Source organism: Dichomitus squalens (genome assembly GCF_000275845.1).
Source record: "Dichomitus squalens LYAD-421 SS1 unplaced genomic scaffold DICSQscaffold_31, whole genome shotgun sequence".
In the NCBI taxonomy this organism is placed as follows: Eukaryota; Fungi; Basidiomycota; class Agaricomycetes; order Polyporales; family Polyporaceae; genus Dichomitus; species Dichomitus squalens.
Window position 1 is genome coordinate 114,165 of NW_006766913.1, and position 23,446 is coordinate 137,610.

The following is a 23,446-nucleotide window of genomic DNA, read 5'->3' on the forward strand; positions in this document are numbered from 1 at the left end:
GACGTACACCTCCGGAACGGCGTTATGAACGCGCTCCATCTCAGCGCCGACGGGGAACCCGATGCAGAGAAGGCGTTCTTTGTAGCCGACCTCAGCATCGTGTACAAGCAGCACGAGAGGTGGAAGAAGCTCCTTCCCGAAATTGAGCCGTTCTACGGTACGTATTCTAGCCCATGCAGCTTGGTTCTAGCAGCGGCTCATTTAAGTCATTTAGCCGTAAAGTGCAACCCGGACCCGTACGTCCTCCGGCTGCTCGCTGCCCTCGGGGCCAACTTCGATTGCGCGTCGAACAATGAAATCAAGCAGGTGCTGGACATCGGTGTCAATCCCGCCCGAATCGTATTTGCCAACCCGTGCAAGGCGACATCGTTCATTCGCAGCGCAGCCCGCGCGGGCGTCGACGCCATGACATTCGACAACACTGACGAGCTGCATAAGATCGCGCGCACGCACCCGGGTGCGAAGCTCATCGTGCGCATCCTCACAGACGACTCCAAGAGCCTTTGTCGGCTCGGGCTCAAGTTCGGTGCGCCCCTAGTGACTGTCCCCGCGCTGCTCGCGAAGGCGCGAGAGCTGAAGCTCGATGTCGTTGGCGTGAGCTTCCATGTGGGGAGCGGCTGCTACGACCCTAGCGCGTTCGCAGAAGCGGTGGCGCGCGCTCGCGCGGCATTCGACATGGGCAGGGAAGCCGGGTACGAGTTCAGCCTGCTCGACGTCGGTGGCGGCTTCGAGGATGCGACGTTCGAGACGACGGCCAAGGTTCTCACGGACGCAATTGATCGGCACTTCCCAGTTCGGGACCGGATTCGGATTATTGCGGAGCCGGGGAGGTACTACGTCTCCAAGGCGTTCTCGCTCGCGGCCAATGTCATCGCCCGCCGGGCGCCGCCTGCACACGAACAGACTTCTGGTACTTCTTCGCCCTCGGACGCCGAGATGGCTGCGGTTGCGGTTGCGGCAGCGGATGCCGCCGTCGTCGAGCAAGAGCAACCGAGCGTGATGTGTATGTGTCTTCCATTCCATCATCATTACATTTTCGTCATCTCCGGGACCCTCCCCATCTTGTTTCCCACCGTCTGCCACTTCGCATCGTCGTCGAGACTTTGAGCATGGATGCTGACCGGGGCTTTGTCCGCATGCAGATTACATCAACGACGGCGTATACGGCGCGTTCAACTGCATCCTGTTCGACCACCAGTCCCCTCAGCCGTACGTGCTCTCCCTCAACGGCTCGTTTCACGTCCCCGCGTCGATCCCGCTCCGCGCGGCGTCCGTCTGGGGCCCCACGTGCGACTCGCTCGACTGCGTGTGCAGCATGGTCAAGCTGCCCGCGACGCTCGAGGTCGGGGACTGGCTCGGGTTCGAGAACATGGGCGCGTACACGGTCTGTGCCGCGTCGCAGTTCAACGGGTTCGAGGTCAGCAAGGTGATCTACACCACCGGCGCGGGACCGGGCGCCGCGGAGGTCCGCGAGGCCCTCAGGGCGTACGAAGTTTGACGTGGAGCGAAGCTTTCGGCGGACAGGGGGGGATACACGCGGTCAGACGACTTGCGTGGTGGGGTAATTGCGCCATCCTCGAGCCAGAAGCATCGCGAACCTTGGTTAGTGCGTTGATAAACAGTGCGTCCTGGGCGACTCAGGGCGAGCGCCGCCGGTCGTTGGGCTGAGGGATGTTTCGTGCTGACGTCGTCTCTGTTGGATCCATGAGCTTCTTTTCGCGTCACGGAATGATTATCACGGACACTCGCGGACTGCGTTGTGATGTATTCTCGCTCTCGGGCCCCTGCTCGCGCTTTTGCTCACGCGTATTTGTCGTTGCGGTAGATCTGAATGAAATAAGATGTGTGACCTATGATCAAACGTACGAGAGGTCGTGCGTGCACATGATATCCCCGAAAGATAGATGGATGTTATTTGACGAGTGTGCCTGCAGGGCGCAATGGCCAAGAGGCTGAGCACAAAGGAAACGGGGTTCACACGGCTTCGGCTCCGTACCATGCGGTCTCGGGCCCGGAAAGGGATGGGAGGGGAGGCAAACAGGTCAGGCACGCCGTAGACAGCGACACTGGATTGGGGGTTGCTGCGCTCCCAGGCTCATACCGCCTCGTGACGTATCTCTCTAGCTTCGGCGTCGAGGGGCACACGCCGGATGCGGCTCAGCTGGGCGCGCGCGCGCGCGCGCGAGGTCGGTGGGATCCTGGCGAGATGGGCGATCTGCGGCTGATCGAGCTGAATCTAGGGGCACTCGGTGGTCGCTGCCTCTGGCGGATTGTGCGGTGCGAAGGCTCACATTGGCTTTGGGTCTCTCTCTCATGCTACTCATGGTCGCTTTGCATTGGACCCGATCGCTCGGTGCTGAGGTTGACAGACAGCTGTACCTACAGAACGAAAGAAGAGAGGAGAAGGGGCCAAGAGCGCGGGAGCGCAAGAAGAAAAGGAAATACTTGGCGGGGTTCACGCGTCCTTGCCACGGCTCCAATTCTAGGTCTCTCCGCATCCACCCATTCCGTCGCCCGGCCCGCGGTATTCCCGACAGGTGCACTAGAAGCTGACGCTGCGCAGGATGGCTGCTGTGGAGACTCGGTCGTCGTTACGTCCGACCGGTCAGGCCGATTATCCAATGTCTAACCTTCCCCAGGGAGGCCCTGTCAACGCCGTCCATCGCATTCCCAATAGGACCGCAGCATCTGTTCGCTGCAAATTCCAGGTTGCGGTCTGCCTGTCAACCCGTCGTAACTTGCGAGGCTCGCTCGCACTTGGACCCCCCGACCCGAGGGCGCTTGCGGCATGCTTCGGAGCAGCGTTGACAGTCGATCGTGGCACGGTGTGCTTGAGCACGCGCCGTCCTCGGCCAACAAATGAGACGTGCTGCGCACCATATCGTTCGCCGACGACGAACGCACAGAGAGTAAGTAAGACATTGATTCCCCAACCTTTTACCGGGCGGGCGACTGCACTATTCGGTTGCCGTCGTGGTTACGAGGGGCCCAGGGCCGTTTTCCAGCACTGGAGTGCCAGCCATCTCGTCAACACGTCATGCAGACACATTCCGCTGACCTTCCGCTTTTGGTCGTTCCGCACTGGACCCGCCTCTGCCCACGCCGCTCCCACTCTTCCAGTCGGGCTTCGTTTTCTTCGGTGAGCGGTTCGGTCGTCGGGCCCGTTCACGAGAGCGTCATGCGTAATGTCCGTAGCGCACCCGGAGACGTGCTTCCCTGCGCACGTCCTCCGCGGGATAGCCTTTCCACGCCCAATACGCTCGCCGTGTTTTTCGCGCTGCCATGCAATTCAATTACATGAGCTGAGAACGCGAACCCCGAAGGGGTAAGTGCAATGGCGAACTCGCGGCCCACCTGATCGCTGGATTTTAAACTTCTTCGCGTTTCGCAGCCGTCCGGGCCACCTCCGACGACACGACATCTGCGCAACCACCTTATATTAGATAATCGGACCCAGGAGCAAGGGCGGTGGGCGTGGGCAAGCTCAGCGTCCCGCGAAGACCCGGGCTTGTCTGGCTCGAGATGCATCTTTGATCACCCCCACCCTCTTTCTATATCTATGTGATCGAAAGTGCCGAGGCTCGGTACCTCGACAGTCCATCCCGAAACCGGCACAACGGTTCTGCGGGGAATTCTTCTGTGACCCAAAAATTACTGTCGACCGTTGGGAGGAATGTGCACAGATCATCGGAGTCAGTTACGGGCTGGTGTCGTAATAAACCTGCGCTGGGCTGCCTCTTTCTCTGTTTCCGCGCGCATATGATATATGGGCTGTGTGGTTGACGCTAGAATGCCCTTCCCCCGCCTGAGCCGCTGCGCCCCCTTGTCTCTCGAATTACCGACCCGCCCCTTCCTTGTGCACAGTGCACACTGCCTTATTACAACATCGGCAGCAGCAGGTGTCCGCCCGTGTAGCGGACTTACAGTTCATCCGTAAGCTCTGGGTTCACAGCAGCCCCGCAACAGGGATCGGTCATCTGAACTGCAGTACCCCTCGGGGAGCAGACTTCACAGAAAAAGGGCTTTGACGTTGTCTTTGCGCCCCTCGCGACCCTCCCTGTCCAATTAAATGGCTTTGGGAACTAGCCGCTTCGCCAATATGTCCTCTGGTTTGCTCTTGGTGAGCAGTCTTCGTCGGTCACATTACCTGCACTGCTACCGAGTGGCTCATTAACGTCCGTCGTGATGTGTTTGCTCGAGCAGGATCCTCTCCCTTCTCCCACCGCGGAGCACCCCACCAACGGAAAGCCTTACACCCCGTTTCCAAGCCCGGACCATCATGTCACCAAGGCCCGCTACATTACTAGCAATGACCCTCGTGGATATATGTGAGTGTCCACTCAAATTGAGTTCTGTCCGTTGGATGGCTGAACGTCCCCAAGACCTGTGTACGAATACCCTTTGAATGGGCAGTGGATTATGTTAGACATGGACGACGGATACATCCTTTGGACTGGAATCTGGAAGGGTGAGTGCTAGCCTCATGCTGCTCTGTCCTGCCACTTACGCAGCCGCACGCGCAATTCATAGCTCTAGGAAACTCAAAAGGTATGACACATGAGTGTTCTCAGACGCCGACATTGTTCCTTATGAGGTTCCCGTAGCGGACATTGTTAAGATTATTGACTCGCAACCCGACCTCGCTAGCCAGCTAAGACGGGTCAGAGGGGGGTATCTCAAGATACAAGGGACTTGGATGCCATATGATATTGCGCTTCGTTTGGCACGGAGGTGAGCGCGCTCGGTATGACGATGTCAGTTTGTCACTCATGTGTTTTAGGGTTGCATGGCCCATCCGCTACGATCTTGTTCCGCTGTTTGGGTATGTCCATTGCTCACACCCCCTCGCGCAGTTTTCTGAATGACTGACGAGTCCTCCTAGCCCCACCTTCCCGAGCTTGTGCTTACCTCCCGACGATCCGGGATTCGGACAGATCGCGAAGCCTGGAACGGGCAAACGGCGGGCTCGTCGCAACCCGCCAAGCGAGATGCCGTTAGACTCTAGGCACGACTGGTCAGTTTTCTCACCGGGGGACTCAGGGCCACCGAGCATGGGACCGCCGTCGTCCCGGAACACGATGGTCATGTCACACACTTTCGCGACGCAATCAGGACGCCACATCGACGCGATTGGCGTCCACGGTGCTCATGGACAGAGCGATTCGCCTGTCATGCTTCATGTGCCGTACGTCGAGCGGCCACACGCATTACCTACTTCGTCGACCTCGAGCGGCTTTGTCCACGGTGCTGCGCGGCAACTGTCGCCAACCCTTGATTCGGCGAGCCTGCGCTACTCTCCATACCCAAGTCCCTTGTCATCCACATCCTCGCGTTTCAGTGGGTCTTCTCAAGGGGGGAGTTCGGTTGACATCTCTCCGACGTTTACGCGGCCTCCAGCGGGGCGCGCAGTGCCGTCCGTGGGCGAGACAATCAAGCTGCCGCCCATTCAACCTCCCAACCGCCGAGCGAGCGAGGACCATGACTCCTTCCAGCTCCCTCCCATCTCCGCCATGGACAAGTTGCGCGAGACGCAATGCGATGAACCTATGGCGGTCCTTCGCCGACTCCAGTACACCGACGACAGTGGCGTGGACGATCTGCCTAGAGCTCGGCGAGTTATGTCGGCCGAGCATCTGGCGCAGCGCAGGCATAGCCTAGCGGACCACATCAATACTTCGTGAGAGCTCCTCCATTGCATCCTCCATTCTTCTATGTTCGCTCATCGTTGCCACTTGACTAGTTCCGACACGTCTTTGTTCGCCAGCGCTCGGACCAATGGGCCGCCCACACCAGTGAGCGCCGCCGCAGCGCTCTCGCCGTCGTTCCGCCTACCGCAATCTAAGCGCGAACACCTGCCTCGCTCCGCTTTGGAACCTCCTCCCTCGTCATTCATGCACACAACGCGGCGCACTCCTCATGACGTTTCCATGTCGAGGTCAATGCCCCCTTCGCCTTATCTTGGACCTTCGCACTCGGACTACGGAGACCGCCCCCGCCTCGACGAGCGCTACATGACGGAGCGAGCGTTCTATGGTCAGGAACGACCGCCTAGCCCTCCGCCCTCAGCCTCGTCTGCTAGTGCGGAAAGTCCTTCTCCGTCTGATTCCGCCAGGTCCGGATGGCGACCTTGGTAACTGGGAGGACAACTGCGCTTCACAGAATATTATGACCATGGCATAGATCATCGGGACTGTTACTCCGGATGGAACAGAAAGATAAGTAACGCGTAGGACGGCTTGTATTTGAACGTAAATTATAGCTCTTCTAGTTCGATTTGTCGTTGTTCATGCTGTCGCTTCTGTTCTATCTCTATATATCTATACTCTAGTTGGTCTGTACTTGCCTGGACGTCTGCTTATTGTGTACAGAACTACTCTATACTGGGGTTTGAGGGGTAAATTCTTTGCGGTGTGGCACTACGATTGTCCATTTGTCTGGCTGACAAATGATCAGACAAATGATGAGAAGGTGCTGTAGTTTCTCAGTTCCTGAAATCGGTCTCCTGCCCTCGTGCTCGGACTTCCTAGGGAAGTTTCTGGTCGAACTGTCAAACGAAGCCTGCTTCGTGTAACCACAGAAACCTCTGCTGCACTTAATCATCTCATCATTGTGCCGCATTGTGTCAGAAGCAATGTTCCTTGAATGACTTTATTGATCTGACGTTTCTTCATTATACATGAGTTGCCGACGCAGCTTGTCAACAGCTTATCTGAGCAATCTCATTATACTGGCGGGTGGTGGGGGAGGCAGGGGAAGGGCGGGAAAGCCACGATAGAGGACAGGACTGATAGTGCCGTTCGGACAATCGACACGCGCTTCTGGAATTTCCTGCATGATTGACCTGGGAAAGGTTATATCCTGTCGGGACCGAGAAATCTGACAGGGACCCGCCGACTCGTACCTAGCAAGGTCGACTATCTCGCGCTGACATTGCCATTCCACGAAGACCCTCAGGCCTGACAAACAGCGATGTCTGGAATCTGGATGAAGCTGACCCTGCGTCCGCCGGTCGCAAAGTCCTGTTATACTGCGCCACGATACAGCTGTCACGACCATAGACTACTTATGTACAGAGACGTACCGTCGGGGCAAGTAGTCGCTACGGGATGATGGAGGCGTATGAAATGGCGTAAGCCGGAGTGCGCGCAAACAACCTCGACGCTGCAATTAACAGCTAAGCGAAATTGGGGCTTGAACTTGAAGATCTCAAGCGCGGTCTATGGAATCGGGGCGAATATTGACAGCGCTTAACGGCTGCTCTGTCCACTAGACGAGTATCATCGGATACTTAAGTACCACCAGGGAGCCGCCTCGTTCGTAGTCGTGTGCTGTACCGATTTTCCTCCCAATACTACCAAAAGCTCACCGGTTTTACAGGTTTGGACGTCAAGTCCGTGCGTCCGCAAATTCACGAGTGTTCAGAGTGAACATCTAGTGTCAGAGAGACCGACCCTTGCCTTCGCATGCGCTTCCAAGTCGTGTCGACATGCTACGGAGGCTGACGTTCGGACAATCGCAAGGCGGACACATGTAGCCTTCGGATGAACCACGCCGAAAGTGGGCACAAGTGCAAAATTCCATGGACGGGCCGCTCGCATACCGATCGCTCATGTAGACCGAGATTTGCGACTGGTTCCGAGGGTATGGTACGGGAACAAGGGGACAAGCTGAGTGAGCCAGATCAAGGGGATAGTCGGGCAGCCCCGCTGTGTGCCTGGGCAAGCGGCCTACCCTGTGGCGGGGATGCGGTCCAAGTTCAAGTCCTACTCCCATCATTACTATTGAAATATTGGTGCTTGCCAAGTAGAATCATCAGCCCGAAGCCAGTAAAGGTTGTAGAGAAGGGTCAGCAACTATATGTAAGGCAACGAACCTGCACAGGAGCATGGACATCAACTCGGCTCGATTGCACCCGTTCCGCACGCGCCTCGGGAAAGGCACCTTCGAAATATCCATTGGAAGTTGGCGCAAGTACTGTCTGTAGAGTGACGTACAAGTGGATCGGTATGATAAGTACCATTCTCTCACCTTCTGTACGGAGCAGACCGTACACGCTATGCTTCAGTTGGCAGCCTGGTGCGTAAAGCGATCTGTAGGGGTCATCTGACTGAACTGACGGTATGCAAATCAGAGCAAGTCAGAAGAGGTTAGAAGGCCCGCCCAGCTTTAGCCATGAAAGGAAGAAAGGAAGGGTCGCTACGTACTGTTCACACTCGATAAACCTTACGCTAACGACTACAGAAAAGCGAAGGGAAAGGCCCGCGACGAGAATCAGATATGGGAGCAGCGCGGCCACGGTGACTGAAGTGTGCGATATTCCAACCGTGAGGAAAGCCTGGAAAGAGGAGAAGCGCGATCAAAGTTTCATTTGAACCAATAACGGTAATTTACCTGGAGGGCCTGCCATGAGAAGGCGTCGGAACGCTCTCTCCTTTGAGCATCCCGGGCTACCACGACCAGTATGGCAGGCCCGGTTAAGGAGTCGTTGCTCTGCCTAATCTGGCTTCATTCGCAGCCCTAGGTTCTAGCGTCACGGGCATCCGCCTGTTGTTCATCAAAGAAGGTCCTCGTGAGCGCACGGAGCGGCTTCTGTGTCCTCAAGACTCATAGCCGAAGTCATTAGTCCGCTACCAGGCGAATGTGATCGATCGTAGAGATAGGAAAGGAGTTTTGGGAGGTCGTGTTACGGTGTCGCCGATGCGTGTACCCTAGAGAGGTGACTGGGGTGGTGGCGTCATGCAACGGCCAGTTGTAAAAATATTGAACGCGAGCTGTATGACGTCGCATGCGCCACCATCGAGGGTAACTTTGGCACCGGGCAAATACAATACTCTTTCCCCACTATACATTGAAGTACCATTTGAACCACTGGAGTAATAGGCATAAGGTTACGGAAACCGACCAACTCATTCTGCCTGCCTACCGTCTTGAGCGGGTCCCAAGTATGAATGTATGGATGTCAAGATGAGAAACGCCATTTGGAACATGGCGAGCAGCCAATTCGATCACTAGGATATAATTATTTGACGACTAGGCCTGAGCTCTCCAACCGCCAGATAAATACATGCTACGTACCTGACCCCCGACTAAGACCAGTATTCCGGCGAAAGTTCCGGCAGAAGTGGTGCAAATGCCGTCGCCGGCAAGAGGCACGCGATCCATCCGACCATCCAAGGAGTGCTGAAGCGGTCGAAACTCCTTGCTGGGTGCTCTCCGACCGTTGGTATGCACTTCAAATGCAGGAAAATTAGGAGCAGCCGGTTATGCTGGTGAAGCAATGGGTGCTATTCAGTATCAGGGATCTCCAGCATCTCCCCGCTGTTCTCGCGCAAGTGATTACCCACGTCACCGGCGGATTCGGCATTGTACGGCATGGGGTACCCACTTACCCACAGGTCACTGTGCGCACATGAGGCAAGCGTGGCAGGCTCTGCGCCGTCCCACCACATCGGCTCATGTAGCGCCCACAACGGGACATTTCGGCGACCCCTGGCATGGATTGAGGATGGTCAGGCTGGTATTAGGAAGACACAAGACATCCCGACACGATTCCTCGCGAGAGGTATCGAGACCCGGTTTGAGGTACAATGTGACGGGTGGCATTTCTTCGCCGCGGTTACCGCGACGGACATAGACGTCGTATCCTGCTGTCAAGAAGTGCCGCCGAATATCAGCCAGCGGCCAAGTTCGGCAACATCGTTCGCAGCTTTCAACACAACAAGGTGCGCGTTTTGTAAATCCTGCAGAGGGCGTGGGTTGTGCCCCTTGAAACCTCAGTATGTTATGCCGAAGCTGCAGAAGGGAACGTACCGCGGTCGGACAGGACTTGCTCTTGGCCGCCTAGAGGTAGAGCCGTCTACATAGGAGATTCCCCTCAGTGACACCCGGACATACGTGCGAGACTTCTAGCGGCTAACATAACGTGCCCTCATATCAGAGCAGCGTCTCGACGAGCGCAACGGATGTCGGAGCACATCTGCTGCCGCTATCTGCCGATATGTCAGGTGCCATGATCAGGGCAGCAGCGAGCTGAGCTTTCGATTTTCCTGTTCTTCCCTTCAAGTTGGCAGGGAATCCTGGCGGAGCGTGCGAACTAACCACTTACGACGACGATAATTGCGAGCTTTCTCCGATGTCACGACTGCGCATCGGTCTCCTCCCTACAGGATGGTGAACTTAAGACGGGATTCGGATATAATCAAAACTACGTGGAGCTTACGGGATTCTATAATTCTCAGGAATTCTATGATTTGCTTCTAAGCATCCTGTGCCAGGAAGGTGCTAAGCGAGGCTAAGCGGCGTGTTCGTGCTCGGTTGGGGGGCCGAATGGAAGGGGGAGTCAGGCGATTGGTCTAATTGTGAATGGTATGTCATAAAATAATGCGTACCAGGTCCCATCAGCGCGCGGGGTCCTGTCCGGGTGCCGCGATAATGAAGCAACCGCTCCGAACCGTCCTTCATCAATGTTACTACGTACATTCACGAAGGGCAATGAACAGTGCGCTCATTCCGGGAAGCGATGAGGCAAATCTGCAGTGTAGCATATTTACTGTCATCGTAATGAGTAGATGTCGGGGTGGCCATAGGAAATGAGTAGCGGCACACATTGTCAGAAATCATCGGCTCGAGAGGGTTACAGAACCTATTGTCCGTGAGAACAGGTCTTTGCGCAATCGATGGCCCTATGACGTCGGTGATATGTAGTTAGGATCAGCTAGCTGAGTTCTGAGACTTGATACGCAGATGAACTGACATGGGAATATTCGTCGTTGTCCAAATCAAGACACTTAGCTAGTTCGGCGATTGTTGAATGTCGCCAATAATTCACAACGTTCCCGCCAGTCCGCGCCCTACTATCTGGCGCAGCATCTTGTGCCGTGGCTTTGGACTCCATGCACACACGTCTGGTGACGCCGTCATTTAGCTAGAAGCTTTTATTCTTTGGCGAAGAGCCTACTTACTTGTAATACTACCATGTGCTGAACATCTCTATCCTCCGCGGGGTCCCCGACCAGGTAGGGTCAAGTTCGACTCAGACTTACATTTTCACAGGTCCTGAATGTCTACAGATCATTGTGAGCGCATACGGTATACCAGACGTGTGTAGCGCGAGAGGTGGTCGGATTCGACGAGTTGCAACTTACTTCCCAGTGGGCGCTTCCCGGAATACTCGGTAGCGTCATCGTGACCGTGACAGGTAACGCCGTAGCTCACTGTGCTGCACGGTCCGGAACGACCTTCTTGCGTCCTCCACGCCCGCCAACTCTGGGACGAGCCAGTCCGTACGTCTTTGAATCTCTAGCAGCAACGACTGATTGCTTGACAAACGCATAGAGCGCATGATACCCGGTGGCAAGTACAGCAAGACGTTTCTCAGATCAAAAGATAGGCAGAACTTCACGAAGTCACATAGCGGCAATGGCGACTGCAACTACGCGCACGCTCCCTACTCCCCCTCCCCCTCTATCGTATCAACCCGCCTCGCCCTCCAAGAAGGACTCTGCGCTGAAACCGAACCCTCATCCATACGCGATCAAGACCACCTCCACCGGAATCCTTACCCGCTCAAACTCTTCCGGATACAACGCTAATGCTACTTACCATCACTACATTCCTACGTCTCCGAGTCACAATCGTTTCGATTCTGGCAAGGGACATCGCTCTACCAAGTCTTTGACAGCTGTCCCCGAGTCGCCTGGACGTGAGGCACCACGTCCGCTCCCCATTCCACCGGAACTCGACCACATGCGGAATCGTAGGGATGGAAGTGGCGGTAGCGGAGGATATGCGAGTGCAGACGAAGTCAGCAAGGCTTCGAGGCGCCCCAGACGCTCCGAGACTCTCCCTATCATCCCTCTTCCAAGCCCGGCTCTGTCTGCGCCGCCATCGGTTGATGACCTTCCTGAGAACCCAAAGTTGTGGACGCCGTCTCAACTTGCAACATATCTGACTACCGCTCTTCGGATGACATCCTCTGGAAAGGCCGGAGAGATTGAACCGATTGGTTTGCCCGCCTTGGTGGCGAAGGACATTGCGACATTCGTGAAGAGTGCAAGGATTGGAGGACGGACCTTCCTGCGGTTGAATGAAGAGGATCTCGAAGCGTGAGTCCTGTTTTTCCGAATCATGTCACCGGCGCGGCCTCGTTGGGATCGGTCCCCACGTAAGAGGACATAATCGCCGTACCAGACATGGCACGGTGGTCTGTGGTAACTGCCTGCTTTTAGCGGCCGACACCACGGCGCGCAATAATGTACGTGGGTCCTTTACGGACTGTGCATTTGGGAATGGTCAGGAGTTAGTGGCATCCTCCCGAATGCATCCTTCGAGATGACTGGCACTATCTACCGGGGTGTACGTCAACAAAAACCCACGCTGGGTCACCTCTCTTTCGTGTTGTCGTAGCAGACTAGTGATGTACAACATGAGTCGCGCTCCGTTCTGTACTATCATAACTCACCAGCCTTTATTGCCTCTGACCTTCGCGCCTGTATCATCGTGCTAACTCAATGGCTTCCCATCTGCAGGCTAGGCATGAACAAAAAATGGCGGGACGCTCTCCTCGTCGCAGCTCGCAACCTCCGCCAGAACGTCTTGAAGGGCCGCATCTGGGGCGCCGTTACATCTCCGACTTCCTCCCCTTCTCCCTCTTTCCCTCCTAGCCCTTTTGTGGCTTCCCAACCCGAGGCATCCCCATCTGTATCTCCGACGCGCATTCAAGGCCAGTTCTACTCCAACCCAGCTTTCAACTCGTCCTCGTCATCTGTCAGCTCGTCAGCTTCAAACTCTGCTGGTGAAGAGAATGAAGCGACCGAGGGCGCCGCGCTGGGCCGATCCAAGGCGAGGAGGTACAAGAGCGGCCGGGTGCGCGGTATGATCGAGACGTTCGAACGGAGCGGGAGCTTCAGTTCAGACGGTGGCTTCGAGGACGAAGGCGCTGCACCCCCTTCGGCCGACCGCACCAGCGCACGCAAGTGGATCCGCGAGCAAGCTCAGGTTCAAGCACAATTCACTGGGCAACGCGTAGTTGAAAGCCCGAGTCCCTCCAGGCGCCGCCCGCTCCCAGTACCTCCTTCTCCGAGCGCATCCCACAAGCTTGTGGACGAGGAGCCCACAATGGAGGCTCTACTGGCAGAGCTCGCGAAGCAGCCGCCCGTGACTGGCGCTCGGGCCTGGGAGGAAGTGGACCTTGCTAACGGCGTCACCGTCAAACGCGTACCGGAGCATGAGACACTCATTGGCCACAAGACCATCAGCGGCTTGGGCAGCGGGCGGAGCAGCGGCAACAGTAGCAACGGCAAGGGCGGAGAGCGGCGTGTTGTGACCGCGATTTTTGCCCCTATCGCGTCCGAGCATCCTGCTGCCGAGCCACTTGAGCCGCTCGACCCCACCGAGGGTCTGACGGCGTTCGCTGCGAACACGTCCATCCCCACGCCTCCGCCCGAAGAGCAGTCGTCCCCGTCCAAGGCGCACTCGCGACCCCTTCCGCCGGCCCCAGTGCCTGAGGAGATCATCCCGGAAAGCAGAGAGCTCGAGACACGAGATGAAGATGCGATCCGGCTGGAGCGCATGCTCGAGGAAGAGCTGCTCATGACGCGTGCGTTGCTCGACACTTTCCGCGCGCGGCTAGAGATCGTTGAGCAGAAGGTCACAGACCTGGAGGCGCGTGAGGCGCTCCGCGACACAGCGGGGCAGGCTCACGCACAGACACCTGAGCTCAGCGCTGTGCAAACCCTGAGCGAGAGTCGAGTTGGAGAACAGGCCATCGCGGCGCAAGTAGTGTCCGTGGAGATCGGCGTGCAGTCAACGGGCGTCGTCGCGGTGGTCGAAGCTACGGTCCAGAGCGACGGATCGGACACGAACGACACAAAACATGATAACTACCTGCCGCCCAAACCTGTGGGACCTAGCTCCCGCTCAGTCGGAAAACGGGTGACGCGCGGCGACGAAGTCGAGAAGCAGGAGGAGCAGCCGCCGTCCTACCTGGCCGACCTCCCTTCCTATGTCTTCCTCGTCGGACTGGGCGTATGTGCCGTCGTGACGCAGGTCGTGCTCCGGCGGGTGTTTGGTAAAGGCGTTTGGCGACCGTGACTCGTGCGCGATCGCCGACGAATCTCACCCCGCTTTGTCTGTACCCTCGTGGCCATGCTCATAGGTCTCATCTCGTATGTGTGGACACTTCATGTTGGACGTTGCTGCGCGTCGAGCTAGTCGGTGTTGCGTCTCCGTCGTCCGTGATCATATCTACTATGCTCATATACTCGTCGCCACTATGTCAGACAATCTGCCTTTCTTGTTCGATCTCCTGTGCTTACTGGTCGTAGTCAGTGCAGTCACCATGCGCTCCCTCCTCCACTCCTTGCCTCGGATTTGGTTCTTGACCTTCCCATTCCCGATTTGCTATCTGTGTATGCTGATACTCCGATTACGACACGATCATCTCACGACCACTCACGACCACGACTTATGACTGCTTATGTCTATTCGTTTACAAGCTCCGATAGTTCCGATACTTAGCTTCAATCTTCACTGTACTCACCCATCTGGTCGAATGCTATTCTCAGATATCCCGTCTTGTCCTGCACATATCTGCAAGAATCCTGGTTCTCCCGGTCCGAATACCATTACCACCTACGACCGGTGAGCACTCGCCTCTCAAACCCGTGTAACCTCGTAAGTTCGATCATCCCGTAAGCTGTCAATATGATGATCTATACTTGCGGCGCAGTGTCAAATGTGACATAGATAGCTTCGGATCCCAAAGTAGACGGGAGTTTGAGCTGAAAGTGCGCAGGGGAAGCATGGCAATATATAGCGTGACGTCGATAGCAAGAGTAAAATAAGTGGATTAGATACCGATCACCCTCATGAGCAGGTATCCAACGGTAGCGACAACCTGTGTGCTTCGCTCAGACCACAGCCGAATTCATACGTCCTTCGAATACGTACCGTGGTTGCGATGAGACTTGCAGGAACGCCGACTTTCAGGAAGTCGACGTTCGAAAGGTATAGCTGGCCCATCTCATCCACTTGTGTCGCCCTGCATGTCGATGATCCGGTACTTAGCAACAACCCAAAGAGGCTGAACTGGCAGGTACCTACGCAGTCTGGTTCGGGAAGCCTGAGACAGGCATTCCCATTCCCGTTGAGCAGATGAGACCGGTGATGAAGATGAGGAGGTTCGAGTAATCGCCCCCCGGTATGCTCTTGCCAACTTCCTGCGCAATGGGCACGAGAAGCACCGCGGCGATTGTATGGCTTATGAATGTTGAGATGACCTGCGCCCGAAGTTGTCAATACTTCGAAGCCAACATTCCTTCGAAGCGGTACGCACGACAACAATAGCGGACAAAAGAAGCACGACGGGGTACAGATCCATGCCCGAGATCGAATGCCTGATGCCGTCTCCGATGATGTTGAGCAAGCCGCTGTTCGTCACTCCCTGTCCGAGGGCGATACCACCCATGGCGATGAACACGACCGACCACAGGAACTGCTCAAAGTCGTCCTTCTTCAGCACGCCCGTCGAGAAGAACGCGACGATCGGAATGATCGCGATCACGCCCATGTCCCCGATGTACTCCTGTATCGAGTGCGCAACACACCAGAGTGCGATCGTCAGCAGGCACACGAACGTGACCCACCACTGCTTCGCACTGAACCGCTCGCGAGCGGGGCGGATCGGCTTGATCGTGATGTCGCCGTCGCCCGTGGGCGAGCGCGCCGGGCGGTAGGCGGCGAGCAGCAGGAGCCAGATGAGCACGATGGAGATGGCCGAGACGGGAAGCGAGACGGCGAACCAGGAGCCCCAGTCTAATGGGGGCTCCATTTGGCCGATCGCGATGAGGTTCTGAGGTGAGGAAATGGGAGAGCTCTGACCACCGATGTTGGCTGCAAGTGCGATACCGATCTAGTGGACTGACGTGTCAGGAGGTGGCTTGGGCAACGGATGAGTGGCCTACGTACAATCAAGCAAGGGGCAAACGACGACTTGGGTGGTAGTGTTCGCAGAATGGGCTGTAGAAGCCAAGTCAATGACGCATCTCAAATGAAGGAATTTGCCTGCACTTACCTGAACAAGAGTGAAACAAAGAGTGGGCGCTGCTACGTTACTGATCCACATGCTAGCAAAGCAGGCAACCCCCATGAACGCCAATATCACCGTGCTCGGACGTTCGCCAGCGATGCTCAAGACTCGTGTAATGAGGACACGGTCAATTGCCGTCTTGCTAATAGCCGATGCGATGGTGAAGCCACCTATAAGGAGCATGATTGTCGGTGAGAACATCTTCGAGAAGACGAATCTGCACTTTGTCAGTTGGTATAACACGCTGACAAAAGGCGTTACCTACTTGGTTGCATCGGGGGCGGAGAGAGGTCTATCCCCGTCGCGAATCACTCGCAGGACAACGAGAAGCAACGGCACGAGCGTAGACGTCACAAACAGCGGAATAGCCTCCGTCGCCCACAGGATCGTCGCGAACACCAGTATCGCGAAGCACCTGTTTGCCTGCGTTCCATCTACGACCTCCACGTTCAGCAGCACGCCGAACACTACGACCGCGATCGTGAAGTACAGCATCTGCGACGTCAGCTTGATCCGCCCCGCCGGCGTCTGCACATTCAGCAACCCCTTCTCAGGTTCGACAATCAGCGTGCCGCCCATCGCGATCATCCCGCCATCCTCCCCACGCCTGGCCTGGCCGATCATCTGTCGCCACACGGTGTTGCGCTCCCAGGCGATATGCTCGCGCTGGTGGAGCTTCAGCTGCCGCCGTGCCTCAACCGAGTCCCCGCGTGTCACGCAGTGCGCGTAGAGGTCGATCAGGAGCGAGATCTTCGTGTTCAGCTTGTCTTTCGAGGCCTGTTGGAAGGGCACCGCCTGCTCGACAACGTCGTGGAGGTAGCGGTCCTGGAGATTGCTCTCCGTCACCTTGTCATACCTACGCACCATGGTAAGAATATCTCATATTGTGAGCACCAAGGGGGACATACTTCTTCAGGATCTTGCGGAACCCAGAGTAGTTCAGCTCGATGTATGACTTGAGCGATGTCGCGACAACGTAGAGGTTCGTGATCTTGCGCTTGAACAGCAGCTGCGTGTCCTGCGCGTAATTGTTCCGCGCCGTCCACACCGACTCCGGCAAGTTGGAGCTCGTGGTCGAAATCAGGCTGTCTTTCAGCGTCCGCGCGATAGCCCGAGCTCGAACAAGAGGCGACTTGCTGCTCCCCCGTCCGACTCCTGTACCAGAGGGTCCGCCATTGGGCTCGAGCGAGGCGACGCTCGCTTCAATGTCCTCATGTTCGTCGTCGCTAAGCTTGGGGAATATCTGGTCCAGTGGCTGCCTGTTTCCTGAAGATCAGTTAGTCACGCCTGAGGGTTCCGTGCCAGACGCAAAACAGGAGACTCCAGTATGTGAGAACATGGATACGAGGGCAGCGCATTGAATACCTCCTTGTGAAGGATGTGTATTCCCCCGGAGCGCCCTTCGGCCAAGGGAGAAGACTATGATTCGTGTGGTGAAGGAGGCGGAAATAACGCGGAGGTCGAAGAAATGATAGGGAGCGACACGGCGCGGACGATAAACTTTCAACAAGAACAACGTACCTGCCCAAGGCGGAGCATTGCTCGCTGACCGCGAATGCCTCCGTCTCCTTCGGCTGGGCGACTGCGTCTGGTCCTGATTCAACGTCGCCGTCGGGCTTTGCAGCTCAAAGTCGTCGTCCTCGTCGTCGTCCTCCCCAGACTCGTCCACGTAATGGTGCCCCGCGTACGGTCCGTTCTCCTCGTGCTGGGCAATCTCCTGCTGCAGTGCCGTTATGTCGTCCGACAGGCGCTGCTCTTCCGTCTCATAGAAGACGGATATCTTCTTCAGCTCGCGGTCGAGCAGGGGGACGAAGAACGCATCGGTGTCGGCGCCAGAGCTGTCTCGGCCGATGAGAGCGCTGCGCTCGTTCGCCTCGAGGTCGTGGTAAGACTCCTGAAGGCCTGCCTTCTGCTTCTCGAGCTGGTAGACGTGCTTCTTCAACGCTTCATAACTTTCCGAGGACACCCTAAGACGAACAGCATATGGAGATGACAGAGGGATGAACGCACGCAATGTACTCGTCCCACCACTCCGCTACGGCATTGAACTTCAAGGAGGAACTGTTTCACGAACGTCGTGAGTAGATCCAGTGTGAAACGAAACGATAGCACGCACCTGAACTTCATAGCGAAACGGGCAAGATCGAGGGGTGGTACAAGAGTTTGTGCAGTCCGCGCGCTCGCAAGGGGCTTCAGTAGGATGTGTTCTTCACGGGTCCGAGAAGTGCCTACAAGCTTGAGAAGAGCTCAATCCGCATGCCTCACACGAGGAAATTGTTTGCCTACAGGCCGCAGTCCGGAGAATCGGGGAATGGTGGGAAAGCAGCGTGGGTGCTGAAGAGTTCTCAGAAGTCAAGTGGCCGACTGAGGTCAAGTTCAGAGTGGTACAGTAGCTGCAGACATTCAGGAGGCGGAGGAGGGACAGAGTAGAGGCTTTGAAGTCTTAAAGGATGGATGTGGCACGAAATCCCGACATGTGTCTCTCGAGGTTAGGGTTTTCCCTCGGCCCGCCTTCCGGGCGAATCAAAGGCGACTGCACGGTGGTGACAACTTTACCGCACTTGTCCCGGGCCACTGCGGTACTTGAACCGCCTGGTCACCACCGCCACACAGAAATCATGGACCCCTTGAGCCTGAGAAGACTAGAACGGGAGCGTTTCGCCGCCCAGTTTACGGATCCAACCATAGGAAGGTTCGTCGTCTCTCGGACAGTATTGCATTTATGTGGAATATTCAGAGTGGCTAGCAGGCAACTAGACGAACTCGTGAAGAGGTGTGTGTTATTCTTGTAGTCTATATCAGCGCAGCTAACAAGTTGCGTTTTATGTTTCTACAGCAACGACATCCTGTCTGGTACAGAGTCACAAAGACTTCGCTCCTACTTCTCTAACAATGGCTTGGAGCCTGCCCGCCACCTCGACATATATGGACGGGCCATAATGATGGGGGACCTCGAAAGCATCAAGCTCTTTTACAACGCCAGCCTCGATGAACATGGTCTAAAATGCGACTCTGGCGACACTGCTCGCGCCGCCGCCACCCGCGAGATTTACGAAAAGCGCTGGGGCCCGACACGTGTTCCGGTATACAACCTGATCCTCCTCAGTACACTCATCATGCCCCCAATGCGCAGGCAGCACCTCGAGGTTGCGCGGTGGCTCATTGATGAGGCGAAGGTGCCCGTCGACGGCAAGGACCTTTCTGGGTCGACGGCGCTCCACCACGCCATCTCGACCAAGCCCGCCTTCGATCCTGAGTACGCACAGATGCTCTATGACGCTGGGGGCATAGTGACGCTCCGCAACCGGTATGGGGGCACACCCGCCCACGAGATCGTCATGACGTGGGATCCGACGAATAGGGAGGCCGTCCGCAAGGCTGCTGACGCCCTGAAGTGGTATCTCGACCATGGGGGCAACCTGGAGATCAAGGACTCGGACGGGGTTGCGGTCCGCCATTCAGTTAACTCCACGAAGAACTTCGCGCGGAAGGGGATCCAAATGGAAACGTGGCGTGTGGTGGACACGGAGGACAGGCGGCGCGCGAATCTCGCAGGCAAGATATGCACGTTCTGCGGGAGGGAGCCGGGAGGAGACGTGAGGTTGCTACTGTGCTCGAAGTGCAGAGTTGCGCACTATTGCTCCGGGGGGCGGCCGTGTCAGAAGGCGGACTGGCCCTACCATAAGTCGGTTTGCAAAGCCACGCCAACTGCGTAAGCGGAGTTTAGGTATCTTACACGTGGTGAGACATCCTCTGCAATTGTTTTAATGCCATGGCACTCATGGTAAATACAGGGGAACATGGCAAACAGTAATAACTTGATATTGACTCGCATTCGCGCCTCATTCCCCGGATCCGTGCAATTGTGCTGCGCTATTCCGCGCCGTTCAAAGGATGTCCACATATCTTGTGAGGCACGTAGCCTTCGGAATCGGCTCACTGCAATCACAGATGTCATGTTCGTTTGGGGGCCGAGGAAATCGAATGACGCGGAACATCTGCCAAAGATCCCATGTAAGGGCTGAGTGCTGAATGTTGAACATTTACGATCCTCTCCACTCAGGTTGATCCCCGAGGCCGACCACGGCTTCATCGACTCGGACCGTAGCATCCGGTCGAGAAACCAGCGAGATTGGAATTCGGGATGTATGATATGCTCTTTCAGCTCGCCCTGCACGACTTGGAGACAGCCGAGATCAACATACGAGCAAGCAATATCTGACGTTGTTTTGTCGGAGGGTTATATGGCGAGACAACATGGTGCATCCCGATCGGTGTGCATCTGACTTTGCCCATGGTCTGAAACACCGTCTCTGTAGTCCTGTTAGACCGTACCGTTCTCCTACTCACAAAGTCATGAGGTTCATGTGGTTGGAGTATAGCTCAAGTGGTACAGCGTTCAAAATGCCAATGACCAGCCAGTCGTCGTTCACGCTACTCAGAGAAATAGGTTCGCCATACTCCGTCTCAGTCGGTTTACAATACAGCATTATGCACGAGTGATATTATGCGTTGTCTTGGTGAGAACGCGTTTCATCCTGACTAGTATGTGGATAGGTACTGTGCTGCACGTCCTCTCTCATCCACGACCTCCAGGCCTCGCTCGAACCAGCTTCGGCCGCGCGCCTTGCTCGATATGTTGCATGAAGAAGCTTTTCCATGTATCCCGCAGGATCTCGCTTCTCAGCGCCCGCTGGGACATCGACCCGAACGGCACTGTCTGCACCGCGAGCGGCGGGCACTCAATCATCGCCGCGGCGACGGTCCCGTGCCCCGACCGCTCCATGTCGTCTGCCATACCGTTGAGCTGCATGAGGCTCTCCGGCCATGGGCTCTCCTTGCGCATCGCGTCTTCAATCGCGATGACTTCCGCCTCCAGAGCGCGGAGGAACTTGCCGGCCTGGTCGTTATGCTCGGATGCCGGGCGAGGTTCGAGTAGGATGTAGAGGACGTGAGTGCGCGCGCGGGAGATGTCTACAGGGAGGCGGAGTGCTTGGATTGTGGCCGCCATGAGGGTGGAATTGTGGAACTTGACCCACTTCTCGAGCCGCTGGTCGAGTTCGTACATGGAAATGCCATCGACGAGCATCAGGCGGTCCATCATGCCCAGCGCAGTGGACTCGTGCTCTTTCAGACGAGACTCAAGCAAGCCGTTGTTCTGACATATCGTCTTGTGGTTCTATAGTATAGGTGAGCCTGAGCCGGGCTCTAATGTTCGAGATGATAATGCCGGCGAGCGCCTACCTTCCAGTCGCCTTTTTGACACTCTTTCGAGCAGTAGTACTGGGACTACGTCCTCTCGTCAAAAACGTGGACATGGGGAAAATATAAGAAGACCTACCCTGCACCTCGAGCATGCGAAAAGTTGCTTCTCATCGCCGCTGATGTAGCAATTGTTGCACTACAGATCGCAGTGTCATCAAAGGGTTCCCTATACCGTTCTTATGTCAAAGAAACAGTCCACTTACCTTTCTAGACATATGCTTTGTCTTTCCGGCTCCAGGTGCCATAATAGCATGCGATTGAAGGCCTTTCTACTGAGAGAGTGGTGTGCCAGTCAATGTTGATGGCGCTTCAAAGCTTCAACCCCGGGCCGCGAAGCGCCTAGAGTCTCATAGAGCCGCTTCCAAACCAAGGAAGCTTACTCATCAGTTGGTTCCCACGAGCAGAAAACTCCGCTCCTCGGCTTTGGAGTCTCAGGTGGGCTCCTTTCACGCTCTCAACCCGTCCGCGGGCCTGAACGAGGATGAGGATGCACGAGTGAGCATCATCGTCGCGAAGCTTCAATATTCTGACCTAACGGTGGTCAAAGGAATCTCTTGATCAGAGGAGTAGGGTGACGAGTCGTTCCAGTTGATGACTCAACACCCAACAGAACTTCTTCCAGACTGTGTACGTTGCCTTGACGAAAGCGAAGAACTCAGTGCATTACGTAGAAATGGCAGCACAATGGCCAGAAGATCAGGAGAATGATCTCGGGGCGTATGCATTGCCAGCGTAGCAAGGAAGTGGGTAAGCATGATCTCTACTCTATATACCGGGTGTTCCCTTGTCTCTCTAATAATGGCGGGAGTAGCACGTCTAACAGGTTTCGGTCAGTACTTATCAATTGAAGACATTCAGAAATTCATAACGTATTGTGACGTTGATCCGTGCTCTCATTCGTCCGCTGCGCAGTGACAGTGGTCGGCATCATACCGGTGCAATATACTGTGAGCATGCGTAAACAAAGCATAACGTAGCGATTTCAAGCCACAGTAAGTCACGAAGCCGTAAAACCTTGCGTCGCAGAGTTATCAGGATATGCTCGGAATGACTCCCTTTTCACACATCAGTCACGACGGGCATTGGCCAATGTCCCGGACCCAAACTGGGACAGAGAAATGGCCTGGGAATGGATGCCTGTCACAGGTCATGTCCCAATGCCTAGCTCCGGACTAGTGTTGCCGCAAGCTACCAGCTAGCTTGTAGCTTGCTTGTAGCAGCTTGTTCTCACGGCCGGCTTACTGCAACTTGCGTTCTGCCGACCAACTTGCAAGTTGAGGATCAGATGCCCCTCACGACTCCTATTGGCTTAATGACCAGCTGTCCAATTTAGGTCCATTGTCCAGATTATGTAAGGACATTGATCCTATTGAACACCTTCGTGCATACTGACCTCTACGGTGCTGCATCCCTCTACCCAACTATAGTGTCGTCTGCTGATGCTTTCACTTGGAACCTATGTACACTTAAGTGCTGATAATCATACTTACAGATCACGCTCCTCAGGAATCTTGGCGCCTCAATAGCTGCATACGGGAAGACGGCGCGCCGCAGGCGGACCATCCCGTCTTTTGGTAGTCATCATCCGCACGTTTCCGTAACAAGAACACTCTCTCGTTGGCTTCTCAGTGTGTTGGTAGGATTTTGCACTTGCTGATTGTATGGTAGGCAATATATATCTCCGTTTGCCTCAAACCCGAGTGATGAAGTTTCATCGAGATAGAACTGCGAGTGCAAACGGCCTCTCCTCTCTTGCCTGTTGAGGTGTTTTCCACCGAGTGATGGTCATAGATGTCTCTGAATCTCCCGGTGGAGCTTGAACTATCAACATACTCACATCACCAACAGCGGTTGTGATAAACTCGGGGCTGTGAAGACAAGGATTAGATCCGACTAGAGTCGAAGCAAGATCCTCAGTCAGTAAGGAAAGACTGAAGAGGGAGGACGCAATCTGAAGTCCTTATATACTACAGAGAAGTGTCCATGACTAATCGAAGAGTGGTTAGTCACATGTACCATAGTGCGATGAATAATACGATGGTGAAAGAATTGCGACGTATCGCACCATAGGATGAGTAAGAGATGAGTAAGGCA

The 23,446-nt window shown here is 55.7% G+C and overlaps 8 protein-coding genes across 8 annotated transcripts; 5 read left to right on the forward strand and 3 right to left on the reverse strand.

Annotated features, from left to right (window-relative positions):
* Positions 1-24: 24 nt before the first annotated feature.
* Positions 25-1,498, forward strand: DICSQDRAFT_65514 (ornithine decarboxylase; the record flags this gene model as incomplete). Its single annotated transcript, XM_007368023.1, has 4 exons — positions 25-157; positions 215-910; positions 962-1,003; positions 1,143-1,498. The coding sequence occupies 4 exons, from the start codon at positions 25-27 to the stop codon at positions 1,496-1,498; spliced, it is 1,227 nt and encodes a 408-aa protein (XP_007368085.1).
* Positions 1,499-4,099: 2,601 nt separating this feature from the next.
* DICSQDRAFT_65591 (DNA-binding domain of Mlu1-box binding protein MBP1) lies at positions 4,100-4,865 on the forward strand (the record flags this gene model as incomplete). The annotated part of the gene is made up of 6 exons (XM_007368024.1): positions 4,100-4,120; positions 4,231-4,328; positions 4,383-4,468; positions 4,531-4,548; positions 4,605-4,731; positions 4,781-4,865. 6 exons carry the CDS (start codon positions 4,100-4,102, stop codon positions 4,863-4,865), a joined length of 435 nt encoding a protein of 144 aa, XP_007368086.1.
* A 549-nt stretch (positions 4,866-5,414) lies between these two features.
* Positions 5,415-5,597, forward strand: DICSQDRAFT_40007 (uncharacterized protein; the record flags this gene model as incomplete). The annotated part of the gene is made up of 1 exon (XM_007368025.1): positions 5,415-5,597. A coding segment is annotated over one exon (183 nt), but the record flags the coding sequence as incomplete, so codon positions are not given.
* Positions 5,598-8,958: 3,361 nt separating this feature from the next.
* On the reverse strand, positions 8,959-10,252 carry DICSQDRAFT_138731 (uncharacterized protein). The gene is made up of 6 exons (XM_007368026.1): positions 10,220-10,252; positions 10,106-10,160; positions 9,811-10,048; positions 9,390-9,740; positions 9,076-9,266; positions 8,959-9,008 (listed from the first exon to the last, which is right to left on the reverse strand). Exons 2-3 carry the CDS (start codon positions 10,147-10,149, stop codon positions 9,934-9,936), a joined length of 159 nt encoding a protein of 52 aa, XP_007368088.1. The 5' UTR covers positions 10,150-10,160; positions 10,220-10,252; the 3' UTR covers positions 8,959-9,008; positions 9,076-9,266; positions 9,390-9,740; positions 9,811-9,933.
* A 1,226-nt stretch (positions 10,253-11,478) lies between these two features.
* DICSQDRAFT_28489 (uncharacterized protein) lies at positions 11,479-11,742 on the forward strand (the record flags this gene model as incomplete). Its single annotated transcript, XM_007368027.1, has 1 exon — positions 11,479-11,742. A coding segment is annotated over one exon (264 nt), but the record flags the coding sequence as incomplete, so codon positions are not given.
* Positions 11,743-14,848: 3,106 nt separating this feature from the next.
* Positions 14,849-18,214, reverse strand: DICSQDRAFT_172294 (Sodium/sulfate symporter; the record flags this gene model as incomplete). Its single annotated transcript, XM_007368028.1, has 11 exons — positions 14,849-14,896; positions 14,950-15,040; positions 15,103-15,278; positions 15,335-15,910; positions 15,967-16,017; positions 16,073-16,304; positions 16,353-16,943; positions 16,996-17,353; positions 17,609-18,039; positions 18,098-18,148; positions 18,204-18,214. 11 exons carry the CDS (start codon positions 18,212-18,214, stop codon positions 14,849-14,851), a joined length of 2,616 nt encoding a protein of 871 aa, XP_007368090.1.
* Positions 18,215-18,705: 491 nt separating this feature from the next.
* Positions 18,706-19,932, forward strand: DICSQDRAFT_182095 (uncharacterized protein; the record flags this gene model as incomplete). The annotated part of the gene is made up of 4 exons (XM_007368029.1): positions 18,706-18,779; positions 18,837-18,860; positions 18,924-19,828; positions 19,882-19,932. 3 exons carry the CDS (start codon positions 18,706-18,708, stop codon positions 19,801-19,803), a joined length of 978 nt encoding a protein of 325 aa, XP_007368091.1. The 3' UTR covers positions 19,804-19,828; positions 19,882-19,932.
* Positions 19,933-20,583: 651 nt separating this feature from the next.
* DICSQDRAFT_182096 (uncharacterized protein) lies at positions 20,584-21,597 on the reverse strand (the record flags this gene model as incomplete). Its single annotated transcript, XM_007368030.1, has 4 exons — positions 20,584-21,266; positions 21,332-21,376; positions 21,429-21,488; positions 21,556-21,597. 4 exons carry the CDS (start codon positions 21,595-21,597, stop codon positions 20,667-20,669), a joined length of 747 nt encoding a protein of 248 aa, XP_007368092.1. The 3' UTR covers positions 20,584-20,666.
* Positions 21,598-23,446: the final 1,849 nt, after the last annotated feature.

Coding starts and splice junctions, on each gene's coding strand:
- DICSQDRAFT_138731 (XM_007368026.1), bottom strand. CDS start 10,149: ATGCGCAGTCGTGACATCGGAGAAAGCTCGCAATTATCGTCGTC. Junction 10,049..10,105: donor AGCTCGCAATTATCGTCGTC/GTAAGTGGTTAG, acceptor GAAGGGAAGAAC/AGGAAAATCGAAAGCTCAGC.